This window comes from Photinus pyralis, unplaced genomic scaffold (genome assembly GCF_008802855.1).
Source record: "Photinus pyralis isolate 1611_PpyrPB1 unplaced genomic scaffold, Ppyr1.3 Ppyr1.4_LG6, whole genome shotgun sequence".
NCBI lineage: Eukaryota > Metazoa > Arthropoda > Insecta > Coleoptera > Lampyridae > Photinus > Photinus pyralis.
In genome coordinates this window covers 15,334,995-15,348,704 of record NW_022170663.1, presented here as the reverse complement: position 1 = coordinate 15,348,704, position 13,710 = coordinate 15,334,995, and the positions used below count along the sequence as shown (strand labels likewise).

The window sequence follows — 13,710 nt, the reverse complement described above, 5'->3', positions numbered from 1 at the left end:
TAATTACCGTCTGGCAGTTCTAGCAATTTTTTTGGTAGACCATTAAAATATGGATGACACATCGCGTCATCCGCCCCTAATCTGTGCGCAGGATCCAACTGTAAAAGAGCAGTGGCCATAGCTTCACCTTGAACAACGTCGTGCAATCTCGGCCAGTATAAACCTAACTTTCTCGGCCGATATTGTCCCAATTTATGCGGTTTGTAGCCCGGTAACGTTGTCACACCCGGCCAGTCTTCCTCCCCCGGAGTACCCAACACCTGCAAAAACCTCTAAGAACCGGCACTTCGATTCGAATACCAACCAACCTTAAAAATTTTATCCAGTTGGTCGTTGGTATCTCGAACGCCGGGGAAGATTGCCATGCCGGTAATCATTTCGACGAATATACAGCCGACGCCCCACATATCCAAAGAAGTCGAATATTCCGTACTGCCAAGGAGAACGTCCGGAGGCCGATACCACAACGTGACCACCTCGTGCGAATAAGTGTGGCTAGGAACGGATTTAGCTCGGGCCAGCCCGAAGTCGGCTAATTTTAATTCTCCTATCTCGCTAATAAGCAGGTTTTGTGGTTTAACGTCACGATGCAGTACTCGTCTCTTGTGACAGTACGAAAGACCTCGTAATAATTGAAAAAGGAACAGCCTAACGTTACGCGACTCCAAACCGCCGCTATGTCTTTCAAGGTACTGAGATAGATCCGTATGCTGCAATTACCATTTAATTAGAACCGCACCGGTTATAAGCGAGTGCTACTTACCACATACTCAAATACAAACGTGAGAGTTTCGCGCGTATGCACTATATCGTGTAGTGTTACTATATTGGCATGTTTCAGTTCTTTGAGAAGTGAAGCCTCCCTTATTGCGGTAAACGGAGCCCCTTCCTCCTCTTGCAGTCTAATCTCTTTCAATGCTACTACTTGGTTTTTTAAACTTGAAAAGCAGATCATTACATATAATCGATGACCACTTTCTGCGCACTTACTTGCTATATCCTTTGTACACTGTAGCGTAGGACCCTTCACCTAATTGTTCTAATTTAATATAAGCTTCTGATTTCCCAAACGGCGAATCACCCTAAAATAAAAAGAGCATGAACATATTTCTTTATTTTATAACAGATGTTACACTAGCATTTTAATAGGTTTAAATCTTTAACAGTAAGAGTAGTTAAAGGGACGCGGAGCACGAAATAGAATGAAATTCAGAACTATTTCCATGGAAACGACGGAAGAACCCAAGCTTGCTATTTTTGTTTTATAATGATTGGTATGGTTTCCTCTATAAAATAAAATTTTGTATTATCTATACAAGGCGAGAAAGGGAAACTAACCATCCCATTATCGTCTTGCATAACAAATAACTATTAGTTGGGACGCTTTAGTGATAGATGGATGGAAGAAAAAATTAAATCGCTGATCTAATCCAGTACATTTCACATTGAAAATCATTGCAATAAATAACTGAGATAGTAAGATCTAAGAATTTAAATACAGTTCTTCTCAGCTTTGAAAAAAATTCTCACAATTTAGATAGACTACTAAAAGCTTATTTGTGCTAATAACTTTGTTTACTTCATAGAGAACATTTTGCTCTTAATTAATTTAAATTTATTTACGATTTTTCCACAAAAGTATACACGTGGCAAATCCACATTGGAAAGTTAGAATGTAAAATCAGAAGAGAAGCACGGTCCAGCATTCTTAGCGTGGGATTGCGCTTGGGACCATTTGTCCCAACTCTAACTACATTTTGAAATTAGGCGTCTAGTATAAAAACAGTCGCAGATCGCAGGTGTCGCTGTTAAGTGTACACAAATTATGCTATTATATTTTAAGCTCTATCTACCTCATGCAAAAACAAGACAAGTTTTGCAGTGGGCGGCTACCTGCGTGATTGACGTGACTATTTTAATACTAGACGACGTCTAGGTACAAAATTTAGACTTCAAAGTAGAAACCAGAAATTTCGAAATCAAGATCACACCAACAGCCGGCCCGCGTGGCGCAGTTAAGTTGAAGCTCGACTGCGGTACTAAGGGCCCCTGGTTTGAATCCGGGATCGGACATGGATCTTTGTAAATGTATAGTGCATTGCGTTGGTAGAGCAGCCTTGGCTGAAACTCCGCCCACTCAAAAATTAAAGCCAAAAATAATTTAGTATTTAAATATTGTAGCCCATAGATATACTCCTCTCTTACTAATTTGCGTCTATCCTTGTTCCCTACTGCAATGACGCCACTTTTGATCCAATTTACTACATTTTTGCCATGAAATAAATTATCATTTATGGGGGTTTTACTCAAAATATGGCTTTGCACCTCTGAAAAAAGCGCGGAGAGACTTTTAACATCTGGCAGGCCGCATTTTAAATTGATCTATGTCTCCACTTTTGTAAGTTTGAAACGAAATTTGGAGAAAAACCGGCCCCTACCGTTACAGTACCCCCTTCTGTATTTTGAACGCGAATAAAACTGATGAAAAAAAGTTTTCTTCAAAAGTAAAAAGAAATTCTAAAAAATCCCAAATGAAATGAAACACCCTAATCAAAAACTCCTAAACTACTCAAAAAACCGAAAAATGGTAAAATTAAAAAATCCTAAAAAACTAACCTATCCCATCTAAAAACTCTAAACCTATTCAATAAAAAAGATAAAAAAACAAACTTCATTTCGCTTCACTAGACTTCATTAAAAAATAAACTTCACTTCTCAATTTCACTGCTCATTTTATTTTCATAGTTTCTTCTTTTTTCTTCCTTTTCTTCCAGTTGATAGCATTTCATCTCATCTCTTCAACTAGTTCTTCAAATAATTCTTTTTTCTTGAAAACCTTCCAAATTTTCTTCAATTCTATATTTTCATGACTCATTTTCACTCTTCGTATCGATATCACTTGATTGTTCTTCTCTCTGTTCATCTTCGGCTTCAGAAATCCTGTAGTATAAATCTACCCTTCTGGAGTACCTGCTTCTAATTTCCTGACTAATTTCTTCTGCTTCATCAAATTCTTCTTCTTCACTTGGAACATTGTGCTAATTCATCTTCTTTTCTTCCTTTAACTGCGGCTTAATTTCTTGTTTATTTCTTCCTTCTGCCTTTTCTTTCTTCACATATTCTAGCTCTAAACTGGTCGTTCTCTTTACTTGTGTCTTCTTAAGTTTTACATTGAATTCTTGCGCATCTTCTCGAGCGTAACTTCTTCAGCTGGCTCTCCTACCCCCTCCAACTTCTGAAACTGATTGGTTTACTCTTTATGATTTCTTTTTCTTCATCTTCTTCAATTTTGAATTAAATTCTTCTTCTTTGATATTAACTTCTTTAAGTTCTTGAATTTTAATTTGATTTCCTATCATTTCTTTTTTGTCTTCTTTAATTGCTTTTGTTTCTTGTTTTCATCTAACATCTTCGTAATAATTTTGAATATAATAAATTATATTTATTTGCTCCTTGCTTCTGCGACTCTTCTGAGGGACTAGTGGAGCTCCTGATCCCCTCCGTTTCTGTTCATATTTCATCCGACCCCTTCCAATCTTCTCGGTTTCTATTCCCTCGTATCTTCCCCTAATGTCACTTTTTTTTCACTTGTCTTCTATTATCATCTCGTCCTGTTTCTTGACTCGTTCTCGCTAGAATGTACGTTAATTTCGATATTTATTTATTTATTTGTTTAGCCAGATACCATACAGAATGCAAGTATTCCAATTACATGGCACTGCCCTTTCATTCAAAAAAATAACTGGCGTGCCCCACGTTGGACGTCAAAATTATGGCTGTGTGAAATGGCACGAGTAAATTACATCACTCAATTTTACCTAGTTAGCTCAAATTACACAAATTAGAACAACAAACTTTATTTTTAATAACTAAAGAAAAATTTAATGTAATTACTAATTATCAACATTTTTGTCTGATTCCGTCTGTACAGATGAGATAAACGACGAAAAGAAACACGTTTCAAAAAATGGCACAAACGTGTATACAACTGTATTCTTTTTTTTTTTAATTACCAAGACTGGTTCCATGAAGATTGACATTATTGAAGTGGCAGCTCGGATACAAACTTTAATTTCAACGAAGACACAACTTTCCTCCTCTTCTATAACTTGAAACAAATTTCGTAAACACTAACTTTGGACGGCGATCAATGTTCCTGTATCAATTCTTCTTAATTTAACTAACTAACTTAAGATTTAAAACAACGACTGACTCCCGGAAAAATGCGTATTTGAATTTAAACGCAACGGACTGTTACGTACGCTAAATCAATCGAACCGAAACCGCTACGTTAAATCGGCGCCCATCCTTTTTAAGTGTAGACCACCTCCAACCCACGTTTTAAGTTCACTCAAAAAATACTGCCAAATATTGTGGAGCGGTACAGCAGTTATCAGTCAACCAAGTAATTTGTTTGTGTGACGTCATTATTATAGAAATGTTTCAAAAATACTAATCTATTGTTGCCCTATTCCTCTCTCTACTGTTTAAAATAAGTATCATGAATTAGATTAGAAACGGAAGGACTTATTTGTTAGTTTTTTAATACCTAGACGGAAAATTGGGAAAGATGGATTTACCGGTTGCGACAGGTCGTCGTGATCACTTACACCGAACGCCGAAAAACGTTTCGTTCGCCGGTGCTCGCTTCCTGGGTTATTAAGTAGGACTTCCGACTTAGGTCTAGGAGGTTTTCGAGGTCGTAATATCACACGTGCTTCCTCCCTAATGTCGTCGTCCAATAGTTTACTATCTGAAGATACTGACAGTTGCCTTTTCACCACCCTATTGTTGTGCCCCCTCACCGTGTTCCAGTCGGCTGAAACAAATATAATTCGCTATTAACAATCAAATCATTGTCAAAATGACAAATTATTCTTCCATTCTTCCATTTGAAATGACACAAGCAGTTCATAGATAAGAATTATACAGGGTGCCCATTATGTATGGAATATATTATACAGTGTGTCCCAGATCGGGTGGGATTGCATGGGTAACTTTGTTATTATTAAGGATAGAGAATTGGTTAAATGGGCAATGTTTTGCAGTTTTAGATGCTTATTTAAAATTTCCTTTTGGAAATTCAAAATGGCGCATAGGTTCGACGTAAATTCAAAAAAACTAAAATTGGTCATTTCCTTGAATGTCTTATATCATCGAAAGTATAAGAGATATAAAAAAAAGTTTTATATAAAAGTTACTGTCTTTGATACGTTTAATTTAGAATTGATGTCAAAAAAAATTCAAGATGGCTACTTTTGAGGAACATTTACCAACTTCCTAAAGTTAAATAGGCGCCATATGGGATTTTTAGATTACTTGATAGATTTTTTAATTCTCTTTTCAACGAGCCATCATAACATAAGATTGAAAATAAGATACCAGTTATATCAACGGTTTTTATATTTTAATCAAGTACGCGGTGATGAATAAAAAAAAAACAAAACAAAATCTATTCGAGGCAACAAAACAATGAAAATAATTACATCAGATGTTTAAAAAAATCAGGAACGCACTCATGAGAGGGGGGGTTTTTGGCATTACAACTCCCTCCAAAATTTTATATAAGCATTAGGTCTAGAAAAATTTGATTTTTATAACATCACTTATTGACTTATTATCCATACTTATATACCTACAAATGGTGGTATTACTACAACCTATCCCCTCGAAAAAAGTCATGCCATTATCCAGTTAAAGACATTTCAAGACACTTCGCTTTATTTTACACAATGTATTACCATTGATGCATTGTCCCAGGTCACATTTTGTAGGTGGTTTATCCGCAAGAATATCGAAACTAACAGTTTTACCAGTCCGAGTATATGGACAGATGAATCTTATTTTTCTAACTGCGAAGTGTTCAAATCGACATTATGAACACTACTCGTCACAGGAAAACCTACGCCGAAATCAAGTAATAATTTTTTTAATTAATGTATTTTATGGCATAATGGGAAGTCATGTAATTGGACCGGTAATCTTCGATGGATCTTTAACTGCTCACCATTATTTACAAATTCTCCAATAAACTTCCATAAAGGATTTTTCTCGACAACGTATGTTTTGAAGAAAGGGTTGGTTTATGCTACCCACCAACAAGCTGGCTGCTCAGATCACAATTCACGAATTATGTACAGTACATTAAATTATAAAAGTAAGTGCTTAATTAGAAAATAAAAGTAAAGTGGAAGTAGCTACCACTACAATAATAATAATAATCATCAATGGCAACACGTTGCCTAAACTAAACTGTCTTGAAGTGTGTTTCACTAATAATGGTCAGTATTCTAAACATCTGGTGTAATTATTTTCATTGTTTTATTATTTCGGAATAGATTTTGTTTTGTTTTTTTTTATTCGTCACAGACTACTTGATTAAAATACAAAAACCGTTAATATAACTGTTATCTTATTTTCAATCTTATGTTATAATTAATAGCTCGTTGAAAAGAGAATTGAAAAATCTATCAAGTAATCTAAAAATCCAATATGGCGCTCAAGTTGGTAAATGTTCCTCAAAACTGGCCATCTTGAATTTTTTTTTGACATCAATTCTAAGTTAAGCGTATCAAAGACAGTCACTTTTATATAAAACTTTTTTTTTATATCTCTTATACTTTCGATGATATAAGACATTCAAGGAAATGACCAATTTTAGTTTTTTTGAATTTACGTCGAACCTATGCGACATTTTGAATTTCCATAAGGAAATTTTAAATAAGCATCCAAAACTGCAAAACATTGCCCATTTAACCAATTCTCTATCTTTAATAATAACAAAGTTACCCATGCAATCCCACCCGATTTGGGACACACTGTATATCTCGGTTAATATCGACTGTATTAAAAAAAAATCTCTATCAAACGAGCCTAATAAAAAGGTACATTGGCTATTTCAAAACTTCAATTGTTTTTTGTTACTCATCTGTTTTCTGAAATAAAAACAAATTTATATACAGTCGTTAGATACATACCTACATAGTGGGCACTCTGTATACACACACATACAATGATCAATGTTAATTATTTGTAACTGTTATTATTGATTATTGTGTAAATGAATATAAATAAAATGGTTTGGTTTCTAGTTAAATAAAAGAAATAGCTGTCTTCCACAGCTTTAAAGAAAATTGCTACCCCTTTGGGTGAACTAAAAGGGATTTTATATCTTCAATATAAAAATGACGGAGACTCCGCACGATATTCATTATCTGTTGCATATGAATGTAAGAACATACACGGCGTGCGTGCCTTTTCCGGCGGTAGTTTTCATAACCTTTTGTTCGATTTCGTCCTTTTCTTTGCGACCGCGGACGTAATATGCATAAGATACCCGGCTCCCTTTCGCATTTCCGATGCTCCTTTGGAAATCGCAGTACATTTAATCCAAAAACGATATGTAAAAGATCCCCAGAAATAACAAAGTCAAAATTAGAGAAGAGGGTGAACGGTGAATGGCCATTGAAAGCACGCCCTTCATCCTTTTGCTCTTTCCATTAACAAAGACGAGGGAAATTAAGAGCGCCTTCTAATGATCAAAAATGTTCGGAGTACAATTATTCGAACTTGATGCCTACTTCGCGAAATGCATGACAACACCCAACTTTCTAATTAACCCCCAGATTTGCTATGCAAGTAAACCGTCTCTTTGTGCTCGCTTATTTACACCCGCCCTCTTACTGGGGCCCGCACCTTTAAAGGTTTACGGGAAAAAAATACGTACACGACGCGGGGGGATAACTTCCCTTAAAGTTTCGAATTCGGCTCGCCTTTGAGGTAAATTGTAATCCGGAATTACGACTCTCGTTATGTAAAAAAGGTTTTGCCTATACCGTGGCTCGCCTTGTGAATTTCAATTCTTGTGCTCCAAGTCTTTGATTGCAGATGTTGCTAATTAGCAAAATTTCTTCGCTGAGCATTCAAATTAGATGATCGAGAGATGAATGGGCGACTTCTTTCTTTGTCCGTATTAAATGTAGATTAATATCGTTAGGTACGGGATTTTTCTGGCGAAATTAATGCAGATGGAAATGAAATGCGCCAGATTTTAATACAATTGGGTAATCGCGAGCCTGCGTAAAATTTCAATTGAAAGAAACTTCCATCTTCTTAGAATTACGTACCTCAATCAAAGATATATTTAATGATTGACCATTCATCTTTTAATGTCAACGATATAGTGCTATGTGCAATGAAACGCGGTCATTAAGCCACCCACAAGACACTTGTCCAGCACAATGGATTCGAATAAACAATTTATTAATTGACAATGACAAAAATGTAAATGTAAAAAGCTGACAATTTACAAATCTTGTTTGGGCATAGTACCCCGCACGCAAGCGGTCGACAAATGAAATAAGAAATCTTAAAATTACTCAGTTTTTTTAATCTAAAAAACAAACCCTGACATTTAACGAAATCATTAATTAATTGATAATGACTTCTTGCGACTTTTCAAAGATACCGGATGAAGTTTCAGAAATTGTTAGTCTTTGTAAACATATACAGAGATTGAACGAACATGAAACCGACTCCGACTCACCCCGTTGAATAATAACGCAATTCATTTTCTTTGCGAGGGAGGTATAAATTAGAATGACGAATGGCCGTAAGCGGTAATTACTCCAAAATCAACTCGATCTGACCTAATTAGCGAGGTCGCACCTCTTTCCTCGTCATCGTCCGCGCGTTATTTGTTTCGTGTTTCTAATTGGACATTAAAGGGGTGGAGGTTTGAATGATGTAATAAATAGCGCCCGTTATGGTGGAAAACCGCTTGTGACTCATGGATTATCAAGGTGAACGCTCCGAAGGGTTGAAGCGGCGCACGGTGGAAATTAATGGACGTGCACCACCTTTAAATCATAACTTACGATGTTGTATTACTCATGATAGTACGTATATAGTTTGCTTGACACGTTTTATGAAGTAAACAAATGGCTCGGTTGGGAATTGATAAACTTTTCCAGAAGCGAGCGAGAATTTGTGGATTGCGATTTATGTGTTTCGAAACGCGATTCCTTGCGGAAATTAGCTAATTTTGACAAATTATGAAATGGAACGCTATAAGGGCATTTGTTCGTGTCAGTACTTTTGCTAAAACAAACTGAGGCGTTTGGTCAGCGTGACGTTTTCGCAAGACGTTCATAGGAACAAGATGCTCTGGAAACGGCAATCATCATAAACGACTTGTGGGACTCCACAGGTGCAAAGCACGCGATCTGACAATAACCTTCTCCTGAATTATGTAATAAATTCTTATAAACGAATATTGTTTATTTATTTCTTGAGGGAGCGCAATGTCGAAATGAAAAAATGTGGGACTGGGAAATATATCAACGAAGTTCATTGATATCACTGAGGAAAATTAGGTGTTAAAATTGACAATTTGTGTATTAGTCTTTTTTTTTGTGATGGTACGACCCATCATAACTATAATAAATAAATAAATAAAGTACTTAGATAAAAATTAATAGTTTTGCCACAAATTGCAAAATATCACTCTCCACCACTCTCAACCTCCAGGATTTCGCCCGCGGAAAAATGCAGCTGTTTTAATGATTCTTCAAATTTCTAATCACTTATCACAGTTTTGATCTGGAACTAATTTTTTTTGTCAAAAAATATTATATAACCTGGGAAAAATTTTGGAAAAATGAGTGGATGAGAGACATCCGATTTGGAAATAACCAAAATTTAACCAATAAAGAGGCAGACTGCAAAGCAAAACATTGTTAGCTATGGTTAGCCGCACGCAAAAATGGAACAAGATTTCTTATTTTAATTGTCGACCGTTTGCGTGCGGGGTAGTATGCCCTAACAAGCTTTGTAAGCTTTTCTTTCTTTAAGGGATTTTGTTATTTCTTTCATGTAATTCTCAATCAATTATTATGTGTTTTTTCGAGTCCATCGTGCGACCCGGATAGAGTTTTCATGTCAGATTCTTCTTTTCGTGCCCAAGAATTATGTCAGATGTTAATTTTGTGGTTTTTAGAAACTACTAAGTCTCCAAATTATTAATTTCAAGTCAACACTGAGATTTTTTATTGTGTCAAGAGCCGAACGTCTACGAAGAAGATAATTACAATTCTAAATTTAAGGGTTGTTTTGTTTTGAGCTAGCTGGACAGGTGTTCTGTGGGTGGCGTAGTGAACGCATGCCATTGCACACAGCAACATAGAGGTATTATTTCCGGCTAAATAGGAAGTGGAAAAAATTGTAATGTGACTAGTGAATCCTTTACTATTTACCCTAGAGATTTACTTTAAAAAGATCGGTTCATAGATAATCGACCTTTCGGTATTTGTGGTGCACTCTGTATAGGATGTAAGACAAGTGTTTATTGGAAGAGCAGAGAGGAGAAAAATGGAGCTTTTTTAATTTTTTTCAGCAACCATCACACTTATAGTGCACGAGTTCGAGCAAAAATCTAATCTCAAGGAAACTACGTGCTGAGTTTTTTCAATTTGAAATAATAAATGGAAAATCAGACACGTGTTAATTTGTTTCCCACCGAACACACAAATTTCACACAAACTTAATTAACGAACCATTGAAAATTTGAAACATTTCCATACACTTCATCACGTCAGCGAACTTTTTTTCTTGAAAATTTCGTAATAAACATCAATTGAAAAAAAAACTTCAACGGCCACCAAGTGTTTCCAGTTCATAATGAAATTTCAATTTAAACCAGATATGAATTTTAACCATTTCTAATACTCAAATACTGTTTTAGATGGTTGTACAGGTACCGGACCTAAGGAACAAATAATTATTAATTATATAAAATAATTATTAATTATATATTTAATATATAATTAATTAACGAGTTAGCAACAGGCATCCAAAATAACTGTTTTCCAGTTATTAAATGTACAATTTTTGCTCCAATATAAAATATGCTATACAGGCTGATTCAAATTCGAAGGCCACCATGGGGATCTCGGAAACCGTAAGAGAGTAGTTTAAATTTGGCCAAGTTGCGTATTTTGATGCTTAACAAAATGCAGTATTGAAACTTAAAAAATTCCACCTACTTTCGGAGATATCCGGAAAACACTGAACTTTTGCAAAATCGTTTTTATTTTTTACTGAAGTTACTTAAAAAGATATCTCGAAAAAAATACACATTATTATGGCCACTTTTTTCTCTCTACAAAATGCTAGTTTCAAATTTTAAATCCGACGTTTCGTCTCCGGTTGACCATCATCAACATTGTTTTTTCTTATGGAAGTAATTTTTACTGTTTGGGTCATTTGATAGAGAATTCAAAAGAGAGTTCAAAAATATAAACATCACAATTTTTTTAGATTATTTTTCTTTTTTGCCTAGAAAACTTTGTCTTAGACTGATTAAAAGATTGATTAAAAGATAGTGATGTTTACATTTTTGAAATCAGAAAAAATTCTCCATCAAATGACACAAAAAATAAAAATGACTTCCATAAGAAAAAAGAAAGTTGATGATGGTTGACTGTAGACGAAACGTCAAACTTTGCCAAATTTAAACTACCTGGCTATCTCTTATAGTTCCCGAAATCCCCATGGTGGCCCGCGAATTTGAATCACCCTGTATAAAGGAAATGAGCTAATACTCAATTTATAGGTTGCTTCGACTGTGGCTCAGAGTCCCGTGGATATGTAATATTATGAATTTAAACATAATCTGAAAAAATTCAAGATTCCTACAAATAGATTTTTGAAAATTTCTAGGGCTCGTTTTCTTAATCTACTCATAATTACATTTCGTATAATGACAAATCTCAAAGCTTTTGGAATTAATGCCCTTTTTAATCAACCAATACCTACAGATATTAATTCTCAGTTTTGAAAATGCGAATATTTAGTTTTTTAAACAGAGAAAACCTTTTTCTTTTAACTTTTAACTTTGATACCACATTTCCCTATACCCAGCATTTCAAGTTTTCAAAATTTTTGACCTCGTGTTTTACTGCTGTTCTTTTGAACCCTGTACCTATGACTCCGTTAACTTGAATTTCAAAAAATGTTCCAAAATCAATAATACCTACATTATGCTACATGAGAATAATTTAAATTTTGATCGCTCTTTTACAGGGTGTTTTAAAACTAATGGTAAATTTTAATAACTTCAATCCTTAAAAAAGTTGATTTTTCCAAATGAAAAATGGAGGAGGGGGGGGGGGTCGAAAAATCACGAAATATTACAAGGGCGAGGTACTTTTAAATTTCACTACGAATCGCCGGAGGGGAAGGGTTTAAAAAGTTGCTAAAAAACATCACGTGATTAATGATAGTTTCCGGGGGTGTTTGCTTTTATAAATTTGAATTTGCAAGGTTTAAAAAAAATAAGATAACAGTTGAGAATACCATTTAGGAGTAGGTAGTTTTGTTTATTTGTTACAGATATAACATAGTAATGTTTTCGCATGTACAGGGTGGTTCAAATTCGCGGCCCACCATTGGCATCTCCGTAACGGTCAGAAATACAGTGTAGATTAAATGGGGGCAGAGTTGTCCCTTTTTGTAACTAAAAAATAAATTTGAATTTTTTGAAAATCTTTGAAATAAACAGAGATATCGCCAAAAACCGAAAATGTAAAATTTCCTTTTAATTTTCCCTAGCTTAAACGATCGGAAATGGACGGTTCCCGTTACAAAGTCCCATAAGAAAGTAGTAGTCTGTAGCTTCTACATCTAGCCTGTTATGGAAATTCTGATAAGAGACAGATTTTCGGGGAAAAAGTGCCCATAGAAGGTGCTAACGGGAACCGTTCATTTCCGACCGTTCAAGCTAGGGAAAATGAAAACGAAATTTGACATTTTCAGTTTTTCGAAGATCCCAGTTACTTTCAAAGATTTTTTCTAAATTTCGAATGCGTTATTTAACCTACACTGTATCTCTAACCGTTAGGGAGTCACGAATTGAACCACCCTCTACGTAAAAGTTTCATGTCGCTTCAATTACGTTTTAAAAATTACGAATTATGTTGCAATCGTTTTGGAGAATGTCGATTTAGCTTCGCTAATGTTAGCATAATTATCTTCCCTACAGAGTGGATTTTATTATTTGTTAAGGGAAGGGATTAGAGCATGGTGTTAATCGAATTTAAGTCATATTGTAGTTATCGTTGTTTACTAGATAGAGGAGAATTTTCCATAGGTGAGGGTGGCTTTCATTTGGGATTAATATACAGGGTGTTTAGATAATTGAAGGTATCTGGGAGATTTTGTGTACGTAGTTAGAGGGCGATAAGTCCGTAAAATGAGTGAATATCGTATTAGGGCTTATATTAATAATTTGAGTTAGAGAGCAAGTGGGTATTTAGTTTTACGAACCGCGGGCGGTGAACAACGAATGGTGCTCCACGTTAAAGGAGTTTTAAATGGAGGTTGCTGCGCCAAAAAGAGATAACAAGAGGTAAGGCAGGTCTGTCACTGGTTTGACGCTTTCAAGTGGATTATGGATTTGTCCATTCCTGTTGTTATCTCTTTTTGGCACAGCAACCTCTTCGTAAAACTAGTTACAATTCGATTTGCTTATATAGCAAACGACATTCTTTCTAAAATGTTCTCGAGGGTAGTCCGATGTTTCCCGGGGAGAGCTCGTGCAAGTTCACAATTGAAACAATTCATATAAAAGAATGTTCTCGAGTGCTCAAGAACGCTTTAGAATGTTCTAGAACAACCACGTCATATTTCGCGGAAAGATTACGTCATATCGGC

General features: G+C 35.3%; 1 protein-coding gene across 6 annotated transcripts in view; it reads right to left on the bottom strand.

Annotated features, from left to right (window-relative positions):
- Positions 1-13,710, bottom strand: part of LOC116173216 (cyclin-dependent kinase 14) — an 84,763-nt gene that overhangs the window by 384 nt on the left and 70,669 nt on the right. For 4 of the 6 annotated variants that reach the window (XM_031490557.1, XM_031490560.1, XM_031490554.1 and 1 more), the window contains 5 exons: positions 4,581-4,819; positions 991-1,082; positions 764-938; positions 309-710; positions 8-260 (listed from right to left, as the gene is read on the bottom strand). In XM_031490557.1, the coding sequence (XP_031346417.1) occupies positions 8-260; positions 309-710; positions 764-938; positions 991-1,082; positions 4,581-4,819 (1,161 nt within the window). The remainder of the gene's footprint in view (positions 1-7; positions 261-308; positions 711-763; positions 939-990; positions 1,083-4,580; positions 4,820-13,710) is intronic. The other 2 variants (XM_031490555.1, XM_031490558.1) reach the window with 1 other exon arrangement.